At 39.1% G+C, this 23966-nt stretch overlaps 1 protein-coding gene across 10 annotated transcripts in view; it reads right to left on the bottom strand.

Annotated features, from left to right (window-relative positions):
* The window catches only part of DLG1 (discs large MAGUK scaffold protein 1), a 232396-nt gene extending 210159 nt beyond the window's left edge, over window positions 1–22237 (bottom strand). For 5 of the 10 annotated variants that reach the window (XM_041748253.1, XM_041748574.1, XM_041748609.1 and 2 more), the window contains exons 1-4: window positions 22069–22225; window positions 21056–21131; window positions 19405–19536; window positions 5125–5291 (exon numbers count right to left, since the gene is read on the bottom strand). In XM_041748253.1, coding sequence (XP_041604187.1) covers window positions 5125–5291; window positions 19405–19536; window positions 21056–21074 — 318 coding nt within the window. In that variant the 5' untranslated portion in view covers window positions 21075–21131; window positions 22069–22225. Of the gene's footprint in view, window positions 1–5124; window positions 5292–19404; window positions 19537–21055; window positions 21132–21269; window positions 21419–22028; window positions 22048–22068 lie in introns of those variants that run through there. The other 5 variants (XM_041748422.1, XM_041748514.1, XM_041748696.1 and 2 more) reach the window with 5 other exon arrangements.
* Window positions 22238–23966: the final 1729 nt, after the last annotated feature.

Genomic DNA, 23966 nt, shown 5'->3' with positions numbered 1-23966 from the left:
GAAATGCTAAAACTCTAATGTGATGGCATTAGAAGGTGGGGCTTTTGGGAGGGGATTAGGCCATGAGGGGAGGCTTTATGAATGGGATTGTGCCCTTATAAAAGAGATGCCAGTGAGCTCCCTCACCCGTTCCTCAATGTGAGGACACTGAGAAAAGAGCCAACAATGAACCAGGACATGGGCTTTCACTAGTCAGTCAATCTACCAGTGACTTGATCTTGGACTGCCCAGCTTCCACGACTATGAGAAATAAATTTGTGTTGTTTGTAAACTACCCAATCTGTGATATTCTGTTACAGCAACTCAGAAACCAAATAAAACAGGATACTGCATCCTTTTCTGTTGGAATTTCTCATTAAATCCGGCAATTTCTCCTACTCTCACATCTTGCTTCCTTTCAAATACTCTTCCTTACCATTTCTAAAATTCACTCTTATTTTAGGATAGATCTGTTTCCATAAACATGGCACGTGCTCATTATTTTTAAAAAGTAACAGAGAAGGGACCCCTGGGTGGCTCAGCAGTTGAGCTCAGGGCATGATCCTGGGGTCCCAGGATCCAGTCCTGCACTGGGCTCCCTGCATGGAGCCTGCTTCTGCCTTTGCCTCTATCTCTGCTTCTCTCCCTGTGTCTCTTATGAATTAATAAATAAAATCTTTTTAAAAATTAAAAAATAAAAAGTAACAGAAAAGTTTAAAAAAAGAAAAAATCCCCATCACCCAGAAACAACCATTAATAGAATGCAAACATTATTCCAAACATCTCAACTAGGTATATGTTCAAAGTAGAAGACAGAAATACGAAACACAAAAAAGTTCTAAGAAAATGAGATATCATGTCACTATAAAAATAAATGGCATGAATTTTCATTTTACTACATCAAAAGAAATAGAAGAAATAAAGTTATAAGGGCACAAATTAACTGACAAATGAGGATCTGGCAAGTTAGATCAGTTACCAACTATAACAACAACAACAAAATGGACAAGAAAGAAAGTGAACAAATGCTTTATAAGACAAAAGATTTTCACTTGAAGAGTGTAAGAGAAGCATGCCCTGGAAATTGCTCAATCTCAAATACTTTTTTTGCAAAAAAAACCCTCCTTACGACACTCCTACACGAACATAAAGAGAGACAGTAAGACTGCATTGCATGCAACTTTGTCACAAAACATTACCTTACTACCTATATTTATTTTTAAAGGCGGGGGGGGGGGGGGCATAGGGAGAGGGAAGGAGAATCCTAAGCAGGCCTTGTGTGGAGCCCAACTTGTGTGGAGCCCAACTAGAGGCTGGATTTCACAACCCTGAGATCATGACCTGAACCAAAATCAAGAGCTGGCCACTCAAGCAACTGAACCACCAGGAGCCCCCATTATCTTACTTTATTATCCAAGAATTAGTGGACAAGTGCAATAATAACCTAAATTTTAAATTTTGTATAAGACAAAATATTTTCATGATTTTCCTATTTTTCAAGTTATACTGAAATAAAAACTTCCTCTGCATTTGTTTTAATTTGGGTCAATGGATTCTCAACTACAAAACAAGTAAGGTGAATTAAATGATCTAAGTCTCTTTTTAGTCCTAAATACCATGCCTCTAAGAGTCTAAAGAGATCACTTAGCCAAGTTTTCTGTCCAAATTAAGCATAGATGGGGAGTAGGGGACTATATTTTCCTTCTCTTAGAGGACTTGCAAAAAAAAGTAGAAATGTAATCTCTAAACATTCCAGGTTTGTTTTTTTTCTAAGTCCTTATGTCTATCCTCCATCAGTTTCAAAACTACTTACATTTTTCAGATTAGTATCTATCAGGGTTTTGTGTCTTCTCTGCAAAACTACTTTCTCTTTAACTGAACTCAGATTTGATACACACAGATCTTCCCCTTTTTAAGAAAATCTAGCATTTGATGAACACATCTCCCTGTTCCTAAGTCCATCCATAAATGGGTATAAATTTCAAGTATACTGGAGCATTTTCATTGTGCCAAGCCCTAAGCAACATTTATAACCATATTTCCTTCTCATCCATTTTCCTAACTAGTAAAATCTGTCATTTGCAATCTGAAAATTCTTATTCCCCTTTTCTCCTGTTAATATGTCCATAATACACTTTTTTAGGAGATGGAGAAACCAGCACCACACATAGCATTTCTAGGTACCAGCACCTCATTTTATAAAAGTTGAAATTTTCCAATACTTTTTTTTCTTAAGATTTTATTTTTAAGTAATCTCTATACCCAACATGGGGCTCCAACTCACAACCCTGATATCAAGGGTTGTACACTCCATTGACTGAGCCAGTTGGGCACACCTGAAATTTTCCAATACTACTCTTGATGGAATTCAACACATTGTTGATCTTTCTGACTGAAATCTATTACGGAAATTAACTTCCAACTTGCAGAACTATCCACTTACTTAACCTTAATGGCCATTTACTTTTACTTTTTACTGAGCCAGATAATATCTAAACCTATAAAAACAGGCAAATCAACTATAAGAACTCTATGCTTTATACTCATAGTTTAACATAATAAATCAGACTAGAAAAAAATCAGAAAGTAATTAAATAAGAAACTCAATTCTCTTAAAAGTTAACATGTTTCCTCAAATGCAAAATTTTTAACCTAAGACAATAAATGTGAAATAAAAATTGTGTATTACTGATTAACATTTAAAAAATCTATTTGGAATCGATCATCAGTGCAAATGATATATCAACAAAAGGGAATGGAACTGAAATGATCCCAGAGAGTGCCAGAAAAGTAATTTAAAAAATAAAGACACAAAGACAATACAACCCTAGACTCTCTCTCTAATCAAAGAAAAATATATAAGTGCATACCAGGATTAGCAAAAAGAACTGTGAACTGGGTATTAAGAGATGAGAAATTCAAGGGTAGACTTGCCCAAACTAGCTAAATAGGCTAGGTCAAATAATTAATTTTCTTCTGGATCTCGATTTCCTGATCCTTAAAATGAGAAAGAGGGATTAGATGTAGTCCCTGCTCTGAAATTTTACAATCCTACGTGATGTAATATGAAAAAGAAAACTTACAGTCTACTTCATTACCAAAGGGCTGTCTGGTTGCTGCCCACCACTACTTTCCCCTGATTTATTACTCACCAAACAGAGGCTGATTCAATATTCCAGGCAATTCTCTAGTACAAACTAGAAGGGACTAGAATCAAATTCAGACAGACAACCAAAATTCAAATGACTAATGTTTCTCAGAATCCTCATTACAAAATGCTTCATATCTAACTCTAATACTTTTACCTAACTCCACCAGCAACAGTATGTCACAACAACAAAAGAAAGATTATTATTAAAATAGTTTTTAAAACTTAAATAGTTTTGACTACAAAAATGTAGAAACCGATGTTAACCTTAAGCTTTACTGATCAAAAAATGAACTATTGGGACTTCATTAAGGTAAGAAGCTTTTGCACAGCAAAGGATACAGTCAACAAAACTAAAAGACAACCTACAGGATGGGAGAGGATATTTGCAAATGACCTATCAGATAAAGGGCTAGTATCCAAGATCTATAAAGAACTTATTAAACTCAACACCAAAGAAACAAACAATCCAATCATGAAATGGGCAAAAGACATGAACAGAAATCTCACAGAGGAAGACATGGACATGGCCAACATGCACATGAGAAAATGCTCTGCATCACTTGCCATCAGGGAAATACAAATCAAAACCACAATGAGATCCCACCTCACACCAGTGAGAATGGGGAAAATTAACCAGGCAGGAAGCCACAAATATTGGAGAGGATGCGGAGAAAAGGGAACCCTCTTGCACTGTTGGTGGGAATGTGAACTGGTGCAGCCACTCTGGAAAACTGTGTGGAGGCTCCTCAAAGAGTTAAAAATAGACCTGCCCTACGACCCAGCAATTGCACTGCTAGGGATTTACCCCAAAGATTCAGATGCAATGAAATGCCGAGACACCTGCACCCCGATGTTTTTTTTTTTTTTTTAATTTTTATTTATTTATGATAGGCACACAGTGAGAGAGAGAGAGGCAGAGACACAGGCAGAGGGAGAAGCAGGCTCCATGCACCGGGAGCCCGACGTGGGATTCGATCCCGGGTCTCCAGGATCGCGCCCTGGGCCAAAGGCAGGCGCTAAACCACTGCGCCACCCAGGGATCCCCCACCCCGATGTTTATAGCAGCAATGTCCACAATAGCCAAACTGTGGAAGGAGCCTCGGTGTCCATCGAGAGATGAATGGATAAAGAAGATGTGGTTTATGTATACAATGGAATATTACTCAGCCTTTAGAAATGACAAATACCCACCATTTGCTTCAACATGGATGGAACTGGAGGGTATTAAGCTGAGTGAAGTAAGTCAATTGGAGAAGGACAAACATTGTATGCTCTCATTCATTCTCAACTCTTTGAGGACAAACATTGTACGTTCTCATTCATTTGGGGAATATAAATAATAGTGAAAGGGAATATAAGGGAAGGGAGAAGAAATGTGTGGGAAATATCAGAAAGGGAGACAGAACATAAAGACTCCTAACTCTGGGAAACGAACCAGGGGTGGTGGAAGGGGAGGAGGGTGGGGGGGTGGGGGTGAATGGGTGACGGGCACTGAGGGGGGCACTTGACGGGATGACCACTGGGTGTTATTCTGTATGTTGGTAAATTGAACACCAATAAAAAATAAATTTATTATAAAAAAAAATTTACTGATCAATCTTTAGTGAGTTTTAATACTGCAATCTTTGAGCCAAGTACAGAGAATCTTTGGGGTAAATGTAGTAACGAATCTGCCCAGGACTACATTCTATTTCTAAAAAACAAACAAACAAACAAACAAACAAAAACACCAGAGCAAAACCATCTTTTCAAAATACGATTTCATTGAGGTCTCTCACACAAAGTACTTTTAGGAGTCTAAAGCAAGTATTTCAGATCTCGAATCATTCACGTGTTAGGAAAGGCACACCAGAGATTCTGAGCTTTTCTCTTCAAAATTATTTGTAATCCCGTATTTCCACATAATACCCATTTTAATAAAATGAAAAAACGTAGCCACTCCAATAAATTGATTATTGAAAAATTTTAGCCTCAGGAAAACTTTTTTATCTTACCTCTACACTAGGGCTAAGGCTACTTGGCAGTGTTTCTGAAGTCACAGTAGTGCTTGGAAGACTGGAAATTTCCCAAGTATTCACAGGCTGTATTGGTTCAGACTGCTTTGAACGATCTATACATTTTGGATTATCCAGTAAGGTCACTTCATAAAATTCTTGAATATCTAGAGGTAAAGAAAGGAGGAAAAAAAAAAAAAAATCAGAAGTATTTAGATTTTCTAATTAAACTACTCATTGCTAAAACAGTAAAACTCAAAAGCAAAATTTTAGTCTAGATTAGTAAAATAAGCCTAATCTTATAATGTATTTAATCAGTGAATGTTTTCTCATTTTAGTATGTCATAATCATAACAGAACTTGCAGAGCATAGTATAAAAATCATATGCTTTTTACACTTCAAAGTCAGTGCTGAGTTCAAATCTCTATTCCATCACAAATTAGTTACCTGTTTAAGCAAGTTACTTAACCTCTGATAACTTGCCTCTTACCATGTGGATACAAGGACTGAGCATAATACATATAAAGTGCACAATGGCACATAATAGGCTCCAACAGACGGTAGCTAGTATCATTAATATGAATTTTGAAGACATGAGTCATTACTGGTATTTTATCTTTATACTACCCATATCTCAATATAAACCCATAGTGTAGTTTTATTTACTTTTATTATTTGTTAAAGATTTTATTTATTTATTCATGAAACATACAGAGAAAGAGGCAGAGACACAGGGAGAGAGAGAGAGAGAAGCAGGCTCCTCGTCCACCTGATGCGGGACTTGATCCCCAGACACCAGGACAAATGCCTCGAGCTGAAGGCAGATGCTCAAATGCTGAGCCATCCAGGTGTCCCACCCCTCATGTAGTTTCAACTATCCTTTTAACCAAAGTAAAGCAAACAAAAAAGTTAAATACTAAATTAAAGACTGTATATTATATTTGAAATAATTGATTAAACATGACAAAACTCTAAAAAAATCCATAAATTTACTTAAAGTAGCACAAGATGTTACTTTGCTGTCAGTTGGAATTATACAAACTTAGTATATTAATACTAATTGATTCTTCATGCCATTCAGAAGCTCTGAATGGTAGTTATATAATGTTTAAGTTCATCACTATTAGTTCTTTTTTTTTTCACTATTAGTTCTTTACTCACATAGCAGTGTATTTTGAGTTGATTTTTCAAAAGGCAAAAATTATTATTTTAACAGCAAAGGTGGGGCATTATCCTGTACAGCATCATGCACAGATGCAAACATTCAGATAAAATGCCTTTATTTCTATGATGAAAAGATCACTATCTCCTTTAAAAAAACAATGTCAGAAGACAATAGAAACAAAGTAATTCCCTTTTAATAACCAGCAGAACTGTAGAACTAAGAGTTTATAAAAACTAAGATGACAGTATCAACCTACTTTACAAGGTGTTAAGAATATTACTAGAGAAAACTGCATGTGAAATGATTTTGTAAACCATGAGTAACTAATTAAAACTGTTCACATAACCATCATGAAAAAAAAAACTCAAAGCAAAGTGTTCTTACCAAAAATTGTTTAAGCTGAATCTCAATCAAGCCTTCAGAACCAACTTCTAGTTATAAGAAATACAGAGGCTAGAGAAACAAGTTAAAATGACACCAAAAAATAAGGAAAAAAAAAAAGATCCAGAAGGGGGACATTCCACAAGACAAATGGCCAGGTTTTTTTTTGTTTTGGTTTTTGTTTTTGTTTTATTTATTCATTCATGAGAGACACAGAGAGAGAGGCAGAGACACAGGTTCCATGCAGGGAGCCCGACATGGGACTCGATCCTAGGACCCCAGGATCCCGCCCTGAGCCAAAGGCAGATGCTCAACTGCTGAGCCCCCAGGTGTCCCTGGCCAGTTTCTTTAGAAAGTCAATGTCATGAAAGGGAAGAAAAATTGTTTGAAAGGATTTTTTTTTTTTTGGTATAAAGGAAACAAAAAAAGACACAGCAATCAAAAAAGACATAGCAATCAACTACAATATCTGAGACTTGACTAGTGAGTAGGGGTAGGGGATATAAAAGATTGTGATAGGGATGGATGCCTGGGTGGTCTAGTGGTTAAGCATCTACCTTTGGCTCAGGGTGTCATCCTTGGGTCCAGGGATCGAGTCCCACATCGGGCTTCCCCACAGGGAGCCTGCTTCTCCCTCTGCCTATGTCTCTGCCTCTCTCTCTCTGTGTCTCTTATGAATAAATAAATAAAATCTTAAAAAAAAAAAGATTGTGATAATTAGGGAAATTTAAATACGGACTATTCCGTATTCCGGACTACTAGAGATTTTTTTTGTAGAAGATATACATGTGTAAGTAGGTATACATTTCAGTAGAACATATATTTCTAAATATAAAGAAACATATTTTATAGATCTATAGAGAGGAGAGTTATCTCCTACAAAAAAATGAAAATGTTCCCCAAGTACACCAAATGTTGTGCAACTAAGTATTAATTGGATGATTACCAATCTCAAAATAAATAGCCCACATCACTACGTAAAAACTTTATTATATTTTCTATTACTGTAAGTCAAGTTTGAAATCTTAACTTTCTGTGACCTTTTATTCTACACTTAACAGAAATACTGCTATATTTACCTTCAAAAACATCACTAACGAATATCTAGATCTGTTCTACAATGATGAAAACATTCTATAGCTGCACTCTCCAATATGGTAGCCACTAGCTACATATGGCTATTCAGCACTTAAAATATGACTAGTGTGAATGAGGAACACGTTTTATAATTTTATTTATGTTTACTTTAAATAGCCACCTACAGCTAGTAGTTATCATACAGTACAAGAAAGATATAGACTAGTATAATTTGGAGTAACATTTTACTATCTAGAAAGATCAGGGAACAAAGCGTTCCCTATGTGAATTTTCCAAAAGTTCACTCACATCCTGCTACTGTCAACTGAAATGATTCTTCTATTAAAAAGTCCTTTCTAATTTGCTATATCTGAGCTCTTATGTACTAAGAATCAAATATTCATATAATTTTAACTATATCAAGCTTAAGACAAAATAAGCTGAGTAAACACCCATTAGAGTGGCTATTATCAACAAAAGAAAGTAACAAATAGGGACGCCTGGGTGGCTCAGCGGTTGGGCGCCTGCCTTTGGCTCAAGTCATCATCCCAGCATCCGGGATCAAGTCCCCACATTGGGCTCCCTGCGAGGAGCCTGCTTCTCCCTATGCCTGTGTCTCTGCCTCTCTCTCTCTCCCCCTCAGTCTGTGTCTCTCATGAATAAATATATGAATCTTTTAAAAAAAGAAAAAGAAAGAAACAAATACTGATGAGGATGTAGAGAAATCAAACCCTGTCCATCTCCGTTAGGAACAGAAAATGATGCAGCATTGAGGAAAACAGTAGAGTGGTATCTCAAAATGTTGAAACATAGAATCACCATTTGATCCAGCATTAGATCCTGGGTATACACCCAAAAGAAGTGAAAGCAGGGACTCGAACAGATATTTATACATCAATGATCACAGCAGTATTATTCTCAGTATCCAAAAGGTGAATACAATTCAAATGTTCATCTACAGATGAACAGTTAAAAAACAGAATGTGGTATATACAAAGGACATAATATTATTCGACTTTTTAAAAGATTTTATTTATTTATTCCTGAGAGACACAGAGAGAGAGAGAGAGCGAGAGAGGCAGAGACACAGTCAGAGGGAGAAGCAGGCTCCATGCAGGGAGCCCAATGTGGGACTCGATCCCAGGACCCTGGGGTCACGCCCTGGGCCGAAGGCAGGCACTAAACTGCTGAGCCACCCAGGGATCCCCCTATTCAACTTTTAAAAGAATAAAATTCTGATACATTTTATAAAACGGATGGATGAATTTTGAAGACACTACACTAACTGGCATAAATCAGACACAAAAAAACAAATACTGTGTGATTCTACCCTTATATAAAGTACCTAGAATAGTCCAATTCATAGAGACAGAAAAGTTGTTACTGGGGTAAGGAAGCAATGGGGTAAGGAGGGACTGGGGTAATGTGGGAATGGAGAGTTATTGTTTAATGGGTACAGAGTTTCAGTTTGGGATGATGAAAAGGTTCAGAAGATAGACTGAGTGGTGAAGGTCACAAAATAATGTGAATGTACTTTAATGCCCCTAAACTGTACACTTAAAAAATGGTAAATTTTGTTACATATATTTATCACAACAAAAAGTAAGCTGAATCGAAGAATCTAGGGGAGCTTAAGTGAGTAAAGTGCATGGAATTTAGTCTGTAGGAATTGTAATATCTACTTTAGCTATTTAGTTATCTTTGTTTCTTACTGAGATCAAGATAACTGACATTGCCAGACTGCTACTGGATCACTATCTATCCCCAACTTAAAAAGAGACTTCTTACCAAACGTGGCTAACTAAAAACATATGCAAAAGGACTGAAATAGTTAACACATGTAGTATAGTGTGGTATTGCTCCTGATATGACAATCTGTCACAGTTATTTATCGCCTTCCTTTAAAATATATACACACACACACACACACCCTTAATTTTGACCTATATCTCATCTTGACTAACATCCCATATATTTTTTTCATTTGTCGACCACACTTCATCTTTAGGATATCTCAAGACTATAAAGATGAGCAACATAATAACACTTCTTCAGAAATGATTTCTCCATCACAATTTATTCAGTTACTTCAGTACAGATTTTTCAAAGGTGCACCTAATCAAAAAGGGTACTCTGGGAAAAACTGGACACAGACCGAGCTTTTCTTAGGAGTCCAAAGTACTTATATTTCCCATGCTATCAGCAGTCACTATTCTTTATAATCTACATTTTATATGTCAGAAGATAATTGTATCACTGATCATAACTAAAAAGATTTAGCAAAAAAAAAGTTAGATTATTACTAGGACAAGAAAAATATTTCTACAATAACATTTTAAGATTCAAAACCTTACTTTCTACTTCTTTAGATTTTTCTAAACTGGGGAGTATAATATTGAGTTCCATTAAGCTAACTAGCCTAAAGTAAAACAGACGTTACCACTACCACTACAAACAGAAGTCAAATATAAGACAAAAACAAATTCTAGTATAATCCCAATCTCTCCTGAAAACCTGTTTAACATGCTGAAGTCTGAAATTCCAAATTATTCCCAAAAGACCAACCTCATGAAAATAAAAAATTAAACCAATGAGTCTACTCTGAACGCTTAAGACATTCAAATCAATGAATACTAACAGAGTGAATACTCTTTTTGGAAAAGGAATAAAAGAAATAATAGATATATATATAACAATAATGTCTGAGAGAAGAATACTGAGAAAAAATATATTAACACTAAAAAACCAAAGAACGTCATTTTAAAACACTTTAAAAAAGGTCACTTTCTGGGAAATTCTGGGTGGCTCAGCAGTTGAGAGCCTGCCTTAGGTTCAGGATGTAATCCCAGAGTTCCAGGATTGAGCCCCACATCAGGCTCCTGTATGGAGCCTGCTTCTCCTCCTCCCTCTGCCTGTGTCTCTGCCTCTGTCTCTGTGTCTCTCATGAATAAATAAAATCTTGAGAAAAAAAAAAAGATTTCTATAAAACTTGATGGCTGTATTTTAAGGTGCTACAGAACCTTACACACATTTATTTTAAATTTCTATTACTACACATGCATTAAAACTTTTGAAAATTAATCAGCTTTTTGATAAGACAATGAAAAATTCCTTTTCAATTATGGTTTATATAAGTTATTTATATGTTTCTATGCCAATTATATCCAGTATCAATAAGGGCTACTCAAAATTATACCAAAATAGACTGAAAAATGTAATCACAGCAAAATAATACTTCAAAAGTCCCATCTCTCAATACTATTTTATCAGAAATTGCTAAATTTACTATCACATGTAAAATGACAGTCCTTCAACAAACCTATGGAAACATTTCACTTGAGCCGACTCTAATCTTGTCTTTAATATAAATGTACAGAAAATGGGAGAATATAGAAGTAGTCAAAATGACTGCCATTTAACAGACAAGACTAATTCCACTCATCTGAAAGTCTATATAGCTGACCCAGATATATACCAGACATATAATTGACTGATTATATTTTTATTTACTACTCTAAAAACACTTATTTCCTTTTTAAAATAATGACACTAAAATAATGCACTAAAGCAAGCATGAGAAAATGGAGAAATAATAAGACATGCATCAGAGTAAACTACCCTTTAGTTGATTCACAATTGAAAATGTTAATTTAAAAAAAAAAAAAAGAAAATGTTAATTTTGTTTAGCCTACTGGATCAATCTTAACAGTCTATACCTATTTGCCATTTATAGTCTGGGAAGTGCTTCCTCTGTTTTGAACTAAACCGGGTCCCCATAAAAACAGTTCCTGAACAAAGATGTAAAGTATAAAAGCTACAACACTTATGATATATAAAATTAGAAATATAGAAACAATGGAACAACAGAAATTTTCTATAGAGTTGAAAATTCTAAACTAAATTTGAACACACAAAACTAATCCAATGGAATAGAGAATCATTCCTATTACCAAAAAATATATATATTTTGGGGAAATCACTTACGGTCACATATTTCAGAACTCTCCAAATTTAAATAAAACTTTAAGTAAAACATGTTCATTTATCTTTGTTATTTTCTTAAAGAATTCTAAGTTAGTAAACACTATGAGTAAGGCAAGTACAGAATTCCAGAAATACCCTCAAAGGAGATTGAGGAAAAAAATTTTCTAGCTTTTAATTACTTTTATCATCCTAAACAGTAAAACAGAAACATTTCTGACCATTTTCTCAAACAAAAAAAAAAATAAGGATCAGAGTAAGAAGTCTAAATAGTTAAGAATCTGTAATAATTTAACACAGTATAGACAACATCTCTAATCTATGAGAAAATATCTTATTTCATGGAAAAAATATCAAGACCTTAACAGATACCTCAGCAAAGACATTATTCACATGGCAAACAAGCATATGAATGATGCTGCACTTATGTCACCAGAGAAATGCACATCAGAGCATCAATGGGATCCACACCAGCGCTGAGATGGCAGAGGCACCTCCACCACCACCACCATCACCACCACCACTAACCATGACATTCTTAAAAAGGCAGAACTAACAGAGACAGTAAAAAGATCAGTGACTGCTAGGGCTAGGCATGGGAAAGAGGTGAAAAAGCACAATACGCAGAATTCTTGGGGCCGTGCAACTATGCTGTTTGACATGAATGGTGGGTACATTTCATTATAAATCTGCCTAAACCTACAGAAGGTGTAAGAGTGAACACTGAGGTGAAGTACAGATTTTGGGGGATAATGATGTGCCCATGTTAAGTCTGTTAATTATAACAAGTGTACTATTCCGGTAGGGGATGTTGATAATGGGGACAGGAGGTAAATGGGCAATCTCTATACCTTCCTCTCAATTTTGCTGTAAACTCTAAAACTTCTCTAAAAAATAAAGTCTTTAAAAAATAAAAGAAAATATGAGCTACCATGCCATGAAAAGATATGAAGAAAACTTAAATGCATATTGCTAAGGCAAAGAAACCAGTCTGCAAAGGCTACATACTTATGATTCTAACTATATGACATTCTGGAAATGGTAAAACTACGGAGACAGTGAACAGATCAGTGGTTGCTAGTGGCTCAAGGGGAGGGAAGAAGGGATGAACAGGTGGAGCACAAGAGACGTTCAGGGCAGTGACATTATTCTGAATGATACTGTAATAGGGATAACATCAGAGCAACAAATATGTATGTCAAGTTTACCAATGTATAACAAAACAAGTGAACCCTAATGTAAACTATGAACTATAGTTAATAACAATATATTTATTCTTGCTTACCAACTGTAACACCAACACACGATGCTAACAAGAGAGGAAACGGAAAAGGGGTCAAAGAACTGTACTTTCCACTCAATTTTTCTGTAAACCTGGTACTAAAAAAATAATAATAATTAAAAACTAATAATTTTTCAAAATGTATAAGGGGTATATAAGAAATAACATCTATATTTTTAAAAACAAGCAACTTGGGATCCCTGGGTGGCGCAGCGGTTTAGCGCCTGTCTTTGGCCCAGGGCGCGATCCTGGAGACCCGGGATCGAATCCCACATCGGGCTCCCGGTGCATGGAGCCTGCTTCTCCCTCTGCCTGTGTCTCTGCCTCTCTCTCTCTCTCTGTGTGTGACTATCATAAATAAATAAAATTAAAAAAAAAATTTATAAAAAAAATAAAAAAAAAAACAAGCAACTTATATTTTAAAAAACAAGCAATATCACTTTATTTCATGACAACTGCCAAATGTATTAAAGATTTAAATGTTGAAAAGAGATGCCATGAAAGAACTTAAATATAGGTAAATGTTATTATCCTGGGGGTAAGGAAGCTTTTCTAAGCATAATGCGAAAAGCAGAAAGCACAAAAAGTATTGCTAAACCTAACCCCTGAGCCAGCCCAGGTGGCTCAGGGGTTTAGCGCCACCTTCAGTCCAGGGCCTGATGCTGAAGACCTGGGATCGAGTCCCACACATCTGGTTCCCTGCATGGAGCCTGCTTCTCCCTCTGCCTGGGTCTCTGCTTCCCTCTCTTTCTCTCTGTCTCTCTCTCTCTCTCTCTGTTTCTCTTTCTGTGTGTCTCTTGTGAATAAATAAAATCTTAAAAAAAAAAATAACCTATATATTTTTTAAAAACCAAAGTTTAAAAACAAGTAACAAGAGAAGCTATTTGCAACTTGGCAGACAGAATTAATACCCCTAATGTAGACATTATAGCTCTATGATTTTTATAACTCAAAAAAGAAAAGGGAAAAAAGGTGGTAAATATAGAAAACTGAAAATTCTTACACCATTGGGTTATTTGTGTAATCAAATATATAATAAAACATCAAAATTAATAAAATATATTCCATATAACACAATAGAAAATATTAAAAAGGATGATACCTATTTTGTTTAAGGCACAGTAATCATTATTCCACATACTGCCTAAAAAATTAAATGGAATATAATCTTTCTGAGGGTAACTTAACAAATTACACCAAAAGCCTTTTTAAAACGAAAAATCCCAGGGTGCCTGGGTGGCTCAGTCAGTTAAGCATCTGCCTTCAGCTCAGGTCATGATCCAGGGACCCTGGGATAAACCCTGCATTAGGCTCCCAGCATTAGTCTCCCTGCTCAGAGTCTGCTTCTCCCTCTCCCTCAGCTCCTCCCTGCTGCTTATGCACTTGCTCTGTCTCAAATAAATAAAAATATTTAAATAAAAAATAAAATAAAATGCAAATCCCTCAAGCAATTAATTTCCAGGAATTTATCCAAAGGATATAACAATGTAGAACAAAGAGGCATATACAAATGCAACGTTGTGTAAAATTCAGAAAAAGTATATACCTAAGTACTCCTAGGAAATCATTAATAAAACTACAATACACCTATACAGTGTAAATACAGTCATTTAAGATGGTGCAAATCTGATATGGAAAGATATCCAATAATAAATTTTGAGACATGAATAGTTAATATGTATATGTACACTACGTACATTTAAGCAAATTTAAATTCAGCACCTCCTTTTACCAAAAAGGGCAATTCTGGCCTATCAGTCAACCCAATGGGTCAACATCACACATTAAAACTGAGAAGGGAGAAGACTGTTCCCCTAGGTAGTCTCCATTTTCATGTGCCTGTAATAACGTGAGCTTCTCTATACTCCACTGCACTGAGTCTGATTCTAGAATTATGTGCATGATTCAACTTACTCAAGTCTCTAAAGTCAGACTGATCTTGAGCCCAGGTTTTTCTCCTGTGTGCAAGAAAAGCTGATGAATTCTTGACCCTGTAAATAACTCCAGGGATCTAGACTAGACTAGTATGAAATCTCTGTAGACTACTAAAGTTGTCTCAGATTACAGATAAACCTAAGAATCATAAATAACCTCAAGCCAATATGGACCTGAACACCTGGGCTCTGACCTATAATCAAACCATATCCAGTCTACTTTACTTACAAATTTTCAAATGTAAATACAGAAAATGAGAATACACAATCAAATATATTAAATTTTCACATTTTTCTCACCTAATCAGGGATTAAAGTTAGGCAGAGTTTTTCTCCCATTTATACAAAAATAATCACCAAAAATGAACTTTTGGGACTTCATCAAGATAAAAAGCTTCTGCAGAGCAAAACAGTCAACAAAACTAAAAGAACAACCCAGGGAATGGGAGAAGATATTTGCAAATGACACATCAAATAAAGGGCTAGTATCCAAGATCTGTAAAGAGCTTATCAAACTCAACACCTAAGAAAAACAATTCAGTCATGAAATGGACAGAAGAGATTTCTACAAAGAAGATTTATACAAGGCCAAAAAGCACATGAAATAATGTTCTGCATCACTTGCCAACAGGGAAATACAAATCAAAACCACAATGAGATACCACCTCACACCAGTGAGAATGGTGAAAATTAACAAGACGGGAAACAACAAATGTTAGAGAGGATGTGGAGAAGGGGAACCTGCTTGCACTGTTGGGGGGAATGCAAGCTGGTGCAGCCACCCTAGAAAACAGCGTGGAAGTTCCTCAAGAAGTTAAAAATAGAGCTACCCTATGACCCAGCAATTGCACTGCTGGGGATTTACCTCAAAGATACAGATGCAGTGAAACGCTAGGACACCTGCACCCCAATGTTCACACAGCAATGTCTACAATAGCCCAACTGTGGAAGGAGCCACGATGTCCTTCGACAGATGAATGGATAAAGATAATGTGATATATATATGATGGAATATTACTCAGTATCAGAGAGGACGAATACCTAGGTTTTACTTCAAAGGTGGATGGAACTGGAGGGTATTATGCTGAGTGAAATATGTCAATTGGTGAAAGACAATTATCATATGGTTTCATTCATACGTGAAATATTAAGAAATAGTGAAAGGGACCATAAGGGAAGGAGGGGAAACTGAGTGGGTAAAAATAACGAGGAAGACAAACCACGAGAGACTCTGAACTCTGGGAAACGAAGGGTTGTAGAAGGGGAGGTAGATGGGGGGAAGGGATAACGGAGTGATGGGCATTAAGGAGGGCACAAGAGGAGATGAGCACTGGGTGTTATAGTATGTGTTGGCAAACTTAATTTAAATAAAATTTTTTAAATTTGGGGGAATAAATTTCAAAGAAATGTATATAGTTTATGGATTTTTTAAAATATAACTTTAAATATTCAGCTGTAAAGAAACTACTTATCAGCTGAAACTCAAAATTAGTAAAATCTTTCCTGCTTTCAATAATTTTTAAATCTTCAAGCCATCCTTTAAGGTTACTAACAAACATCAGAGCTAGGACAATGATTGTCATGTTTCATTGAACTGAGGATATCAATTCCAGGATGCACCTTATTTCATGTGCCACTAAGAATGTAAAATCAGTCCCAACATACATCAGTCGTAAAATGTATTCCAAATTCAAAGGCATTAAAATATTTAAAAATTGTTATCTCAGAACAGATGTGATGCAGTATGTACATGCTTATTCCTCTGAATAACCCCCAGGTACAGAAACCTCATCTATATACATATATCAACTACAGAGGAAAGGAGAAAATAAATCAACATTTCTATAACACCAAAACCCCAGGGCCCCACACAAACTTCTTTTAAATGCATGAAAACAGTCAATACAAACTACTAGCTCAAAGAATCAATAAATAATTATGCAGACAGCAAATCCAAAGAAGTAACTACAACAATTCACTACAGCCTAAGGAAATGATTTCTGAATTCTGGCAGCCAAGAACCTAAGCACCAAATGACTTTTAAACAACTCAGGTGGTCAAGACCCACGTTTCCTTAAATCCAATAGTCCACAGGTACCAGCTCAGAAAACAGCCACCTACTAAAGGAAAAAACAGTTAATCCAGGATTTCTCAGCACATACTATGAACATGAGACTCTAGGCTAGCTCAGGGGAATGTACAGGTTTAAAGTACACTACTATGCTGTTTCAAGAACACTGGTACAGGTACAAAGCAAAAAGAAAAATCTTACTGACCTAAAAATTTTCACCAACATAAAAAAATAAAGGTAAATAAATTAACCCAATTTCAATAAACACAAAAGAATGCACTTATTAATTCAGTAAACAATTAATTTAATTACAGTATGGAAACAAAAATCTCTACTAAATTTACCCATTTCAAAATTCCTAAAATCTTTTACTTTTCTTAGACCAAAATTTGGTATTGCCTCCTATAAAACATTAAAACATAAGTAAATCCAAATATCAAGGTATATTCACAATCAATGAAATTACACAAGACTAAGGAGATTGACAAATATAAACTTCCTAGAGGACTAATTCTATTAGGATTCAATTGTATGTAAGAACAGATCATTCAAAACAGGCAAGGCAGGATATATTTTAAAAAGCCCTTCAAACATACCTTCCAAATCTTATCTCCAATCTACAAAGTAAGTCTAAGAAGTGTAGATTCTGTTTAGCTACTTTACTGACCATTTAATTTTCTTAAGTCGCAGACTTCACATAGAGGACTACGAGGACATACAAGTCATACTATTTTTTTCCTAATCAGTGACTCTTAAATAAAACATTCCTAGGTTTAACATTGATTTAGAAAACCAAATAACTAAAAATGTTTCCCTTCCCTTTTTGCTGTTTTTTTTTTTTTTTAAGAGGAATCTAATTTGATCATCCATTTGTACCTCAAACATCAGGGCTTAGAAATTCAATTGTAAAAAAAAAAGGCCATCAATTTAAAAAAGACAGAATGTCGATAATTTTTTAAGATGGGTCACAGTTATATTGTTAATTATACATATGGCAGTTAGTTATATTGTTCTCTCTACTCTTAGGTTTTTCAAAGTCGATAATATTAGATTTAAAAATTATTCGGGTGTACTGGTCTTCCTTAAACTTTCTTTAATTTTAAAACAAATTTAGCAGAGTATCAATTTAGCATTAAGTTTTTTGACAGAGTACACTAACTTGAAGGGAGTCCACAAACACACCAAAGGTGCTCTATCAATAGATATTAGGTCACATCGACTTGGAAGTTACTAAGGAAATAAATGTAATATAATGAAGTACATGTCCTATTTACATAGTCAACAATTAATTTAAAAATTTTCATTCTCAGAATTGAAAGGGAGAAATTTTCTACTTCAGTGGTTTACACACTTTTCTAGGTACCTAGAGGAGAGGCCAGAGATAAAACAAATCAACTTGTTTCATAAACTGGGAACTGAGTACAAAATATAAGATTTTGTTTTAAAAAAGAATCTAGCTACTTTAAAATCAGAGTGGAGGGGCTAAAAACCATTGTTCTATTGCATTCACATTCTATAGCTAATATAGTGACTTAGAAAAGGTTAAAAAACTTGTGTAACATCATTCAATTAACAGCAGTAAAAGGAACGGAATTTAAGACTCTTGACTATTTGCCCAGGTCTACTTTAAAACAATGGACCACCTTAAATTTAAGTTAGTTATGAATGATATTGTTTTAATTTTCCTGTCTACAAAATAATATTAGACAGAATCATCTCTATGATAATTTCCCAGACCTAAAATTCTAACGCCTGGGCAGCCCAGGTGGCTCAGCGGTTTCAGCCCAGGTATGTGATCCTGAAGACCCGGGATCGAGTCCCACGTCCGGCTCCCTACTGGGAGCCCGCTTCTCCCTCTGCCTGTGTCTCTGCCTCTCTCTCTCTCTCTGTGTGTCTCTCATGAATAAATAAAATCTTTAAATAAATAAAATAAAATAAAATTCTAACTCCTTGAATGCCAAGTTTCAACAGAAGTCTATATTAAGGAGATGTATCCTCAAACTTAGCAGAACTCTTCAAACATTTTCAGGAACTCCAGAGAAACAGAGGTCAAATATAGAAACAACCTAATAGTTATTCAGTCTTTATTTTTTTTGGATCCTGAAACATTTTTGCAACTTCTCCATCTTCTAGTAATTAATGCTTGGGATATAAAGCACGGTCACCAAAGACCACTGAAATAATCACACTGAATGGCTTTTTTGGTTATTAGGTATTTTTGGAAAGGATATTGGCCTATCAAACATACAACTCCCTGGATGTTCAAGTTACTGAGTGCCTTACAGAGAACCAAATACATCACTCTGTTAAGTTTTAAAATAAATGAATTCAGAAGAGCATTAAGCCTAGCTGACGTATAATGGTCACAAATAGAGTTTTAATTCCCACCTATTAAAGCCTGAAAGAGGTTGCTCTGAAAAATGTTAATGACTCGTTCTATGGAACTTCTGAGCTGTCTGTCTTCAGTTTGGCTTAGTTTTGAACGATATTCTTCCAAAAGGTGCAGTGCTCTCTGGGTGTCTGGGAAGGAAACAAGAGTTTGATTAAAATTACACATATACAGTTATTACACACTACTTATGCAGCAAATCATCCTACAAGACATCTCAACACCTCCCCAAATCCTTTAGGTCAATCAACGCTGCTACATTCACACACACACACACATATATTCCTTAGAATAATTGGAACATTTCTAAATGTATGTCACAGAAAAAGGAGGAAGATAAACAGTCGGTGATAAATGTGTAGTAGTCTAAAACAACACAAGGCTGTTTGATCAAAGTATCAGTTAACACAGCTTCAGCCGATCCAACATGCAAAAGCAGATTACCTACAATTTGTCATTATAATCCGAATCTTGGGGGATCCCTGGGTGGCTTGGCGGTTTAGCACCTGCCTTTGGTCCAGGGCATGACCCCGGGGTCCCGAATAGAGTCCCACATCAGCTTCCAGCATGGAGCCTGCTTCTCCCTCTGCCTGTGCCTCTGCCTCTCTTTCTCTCTCTATGTCTATCATGGATAAATAAATAAAATCTTTAAAAATAATAATAATAATAATAATAATCCGAATCTTAACTGTTTCAAAACACCAGTTCTTATAGCCAGGTTCGCATGACTGCTCACAAAAGAGTGCCTAGTAAAGATCATAAAGTTAAAATATCAAAACACCAATTAAAGAGTCTTTTTTTTTTTTTTTAAAGGTTTGGTTTTTTTTAAGATTTTATTTATTCATGATAGTCACACAGAGAGACAGAGAGGCAGAGACACAGGCAGAGGAAGAAGCAGGCTCCATGCAGGGAGCCTGACGTGGGAGTCGATCCCGGGTCTCCAGGATCGGGCCCCGGCTAAAGGCAGGCGCCAAACCACTGCGCCACCCAGGGATCCCAAGAGTCTTTTTTTTTATGATAGTCACAGAGAGAGAGAGAGGCAGAGACCCAGGCAGAGGGGGAAGCAGGCTCCATGCACCGGGAGCCCGATATGGGATTTGATCCCGGGTCTCCAGGATCGCGCCCTGGGCCAAAGGCAGGCGCCAAACCGCTGGGCCACCCAGGGATCCCCCAATTAAAGAGTCTTCACGAAGACCTTTCAGAGGAGTGAACATGAACCTGCCTCTCCAGAGCCACTATGGAACGCGATGCCAGAAAAGAAAAGTTTGAAAACGACACTGACAGGTGTCCGTCCCCTCCAGGATAGGCGGCTTCGGTCTCCTAACAAGCAGGGACGGGCCACGATGCCGTCTTATCAGAGTCCAACATTTTTATTTTATTTTTTTAAAGATAGATTTATTTATTTATGACAGATAGATGATAGAGAGAGAGAGAGAAAGGGAGGCAGAGACACCGGAGGAGGGAGAAGCAGGCTCCATGCAGGGAGCTGATGCGACCCCGGGGTCACGCCCTGGCCCAGAGGCAGGTGCTAAACCGCTGAGCCCCCCAGGGATCCCCTAATCCAACATCTTTAAAACACAAATCACAACACAGACACAACACTCACTCACTCACCCGCACGAGAAGAGAGGTCCCGAAATAAATTCTCACCTTGCTTCCGGACCGGCATGTTTTTTGTTTTGTTTTGTTTTGTTTTCCCCTCCAGTATCGGAAAGAGGGTACACACCTTTAAAAAAATAAATTAAAAAAAATAAATTAAAAAAAAAAAAAAAACAGTAAGGGAACAACCGAAGCAAAACAACAAGAGGATCGTGGTGCTAAGTTGCATTCCTGCCCTGAACTCGGGGAAAACTCCCAGCCGTACCTGAAGAAGGGGCCACACCCGCTGCCCAAGTTTTCCCAAGTGAAACAGCAGGGGGGGGCCCAGGAAGCTGCCCCCCAGGGTGGGCCCCCCCGCACGGGGACCTGCAGCGCCGGCTCCCAGGGGCGCTCGGTGCGCGGACGCGGGCCCGGCCGACGCGTGCAGATGCCCCACCTGCTCCGGGGCGCGGGGGCGCAGCGGCGCGAGGCTGGAGGCTGCGGGGACACGGGCCCGCGGGCCCCACACCTGCGGCGCCAAGTTCCCGCGAGCGGCGTGCGCTCGGGACGGGCCCGGGGGCCGCCCGCCCGGCCCCGCCCGGGGCTCGAGGAGCCGAGCACGCGGGGGGTGAGCGAGCCGGGGGGAGGAGGAGGAGGAGGAGCCGCCGCCGCCGCCCCCGCCGCCGCGCCCGCCGCCGCCCCACCCCCGGAGCGTCGCCTCCCTCCCTCCCTCCCTCCCTCCGCGCCCCTCGCCGCTCGGCCCCCAAACTTTCCGCCAAGATGGCGGCCCCGGAGCTGGCCGGCCGCGCCCCACGTGACCGCGCTCCCAGCCAATGGGAAGTGAGGAGGCGGCGGGCGCCCACCCCGGGCTCGGAGCGCCGCTGCCTTCGGGGCGGCAGGGGGAGGCGGCGCGGAGGGGCCGCGGCCCGGCGCACGGCCCCGCCGGCCTCCCCGCGGACGGGCGGCCCCGGCGCGGCCCCGCGGCCCGACGACTGGGCGCGCGCTCCACAGGTGGCCCGGCGCGGCCCCCGGAGCCCGCCCTCACCTCGCCGCAGCCCGCGGCTCCGAGCGCGACGCGACCTCACCTACAGCAGGTCCGGGACACACATGCCGACACACCTCGTAACGCCCCTACACGCGTGCTGCCTCCGCCTCCGCCTCCGCGCGCGGCGAGGTCCCGGCGCCCCCGGGGAGCGGATCCCCGGCCCCGAGGAGCGGTCTCGCGGAGGAGTAGACCGCGCCGCCCACGTCAGGGGCGGGGGGCGGGGCCTGGCCGGGGAAGGGGCGGGGCCTGGCCTGGGGAGGGGCGGGGCCTGGCCTGGGGAGGGGCGGGGCCTGGGTGGGGGCGCGCTCTCCGCCACTGCGTACTGATGCTTTAAACTATCGGGCATCGCTGGGGGCGCGCTCCTGGAGCCCCGGGATCCAGCCCCGCATCGGGCGCCCTGCATGGAGCCTGCCTCTCCCTCTGTGTGTCTCTGCCTCCCTCCCTCTCTCTCTCTCTTTATGTCTATCATGAATAAATAAATAAATAAAATCTTTTTTAAAAAATAAATTATTCGTCCGTCAGTACAAGTCTTTTTTTTTGGGGGGGGGAAGGGGTTGCAAAAAAGAAGGGCTCGTAAACTAGATTGAGAGTTTGAGGCGTTTGCTCCTGGAGGCTTTTTAAGTCTGATTAAGTCTAAGCGTGAATGCGTTGAAGGGAAGGAAGAAAACCCTGGTTCCCTCTTTCCCTCGCTCGTTCATCCACACGCCCGTGTCTGCGCTCCTCGCCCAGTCACCTGTCTCAGGTTGTCACCCGAGCTCGTGGCGGCCCCTTTAAGAGCTCACCTGTAGCTACCTCCACCGAAACCGAGCCACGTCCTCCCGCGCGCGCGGCGGGGTTGGGTGTAGACCGCAGGTCCCAGCGGGGACTTCTGGCTGGGCTGACCCCGGCTCCGGCTCTGAGCCGCCCGGGTTGTAGGAAGAGAAATTTTGCGAAAAGCTCTCAAAGTTCAGACCTTTTTTGGGGGGGGGGGGGGTGTAACCTCCCTCGTCTGAGGTCCTGAGCGAGTTTGCCCAAGGTCACCCGGAGTTAGTAACAAAACTGGAAACACGAAGAAGATCGTCTTCTAAACCGGAAGACTTCCCTGTAAACCTGCCAGCCTTTGGCTGAGGCCACATCCTTGGGCTGATAAAGGGAAGTCCCGGGAACCTTGCACTGTAATCATGACACTTACTCAGAAGTCTCCTGACCACTGGGTTTCACTTTTGGGTTGCACCTTGGAATTCTCACTTGCCAGAACCCAACGACTTTAGAGCCTCATCCAGACCCAGTATTTCAATTTAAGATAAACAGGTTCAGGGAGGGGAAACAACCTGCCCAAGGACCTGTAGCCCAGCATTAGTTCTCCTATCTCCAGTACAGGGCTCTTCCCACTGTGATTTTGGAAAACTTGGCAGTGGTGTGTTGATTTATTAGCAGCAGGCCTCTAAGCATGCTTTCCTGGCTCGACCATCTTGGGAGCTTGAGCCACAGTTGAAAGCAACATTCCGTAGAAGAAATGGGATGAAAAAGTGAAAGGGAGCCCCTAAAAACAAGGAGCTTAACTAGAGAGATTGTTAAAATAGTAAACTGGGAGGGATGGGGTAACCGGGTGATGGACATTAAGAAGGGCGTGTGATGTAGTGAGCACTGGGTGTTATATAAGACTGATGAATCACTGAACTCTACCTCTGAAACTAATTATACATTATATGTTAACTAATTGAATTTAAATAAAATAAATAAATAATAGTGGACCAGGGAGGTTTGTAATAGTGAAAATGGCTGATGGCATGCATGCTATTATTATCAAGACTTATTGATGGGCTGTGAATGGAATTGCTCCACTCAGGGAAGCATTCTAAGAATGGAATCTCTTCAGAGTTCAGGAGGAAGGAGGGATTTTTGCCCTCACTCTTAGTATCATTCATTATTCATATATGTTCACTTGCTAGGCAATGA

Source organism: Vulpes lagopus, chromosome 1 (assembly GCF_018345385.1).
Source record: "Vulpes lagopus strain Blue_001 chromosome 1, ASM1834538v1, whole genome shotgun sequence".
Lineage (NCBI taxonomy): Eukaryota > Metazoa > Chordata > Mammalia > Carnivora > Canidae > Vulpes > Vulpes lagopus.
The sequence above is the reverse complement of the archived record's forward strand: the minus strand, read 5'-3'. Positions and strand labels throughout refer to the sequence as shown.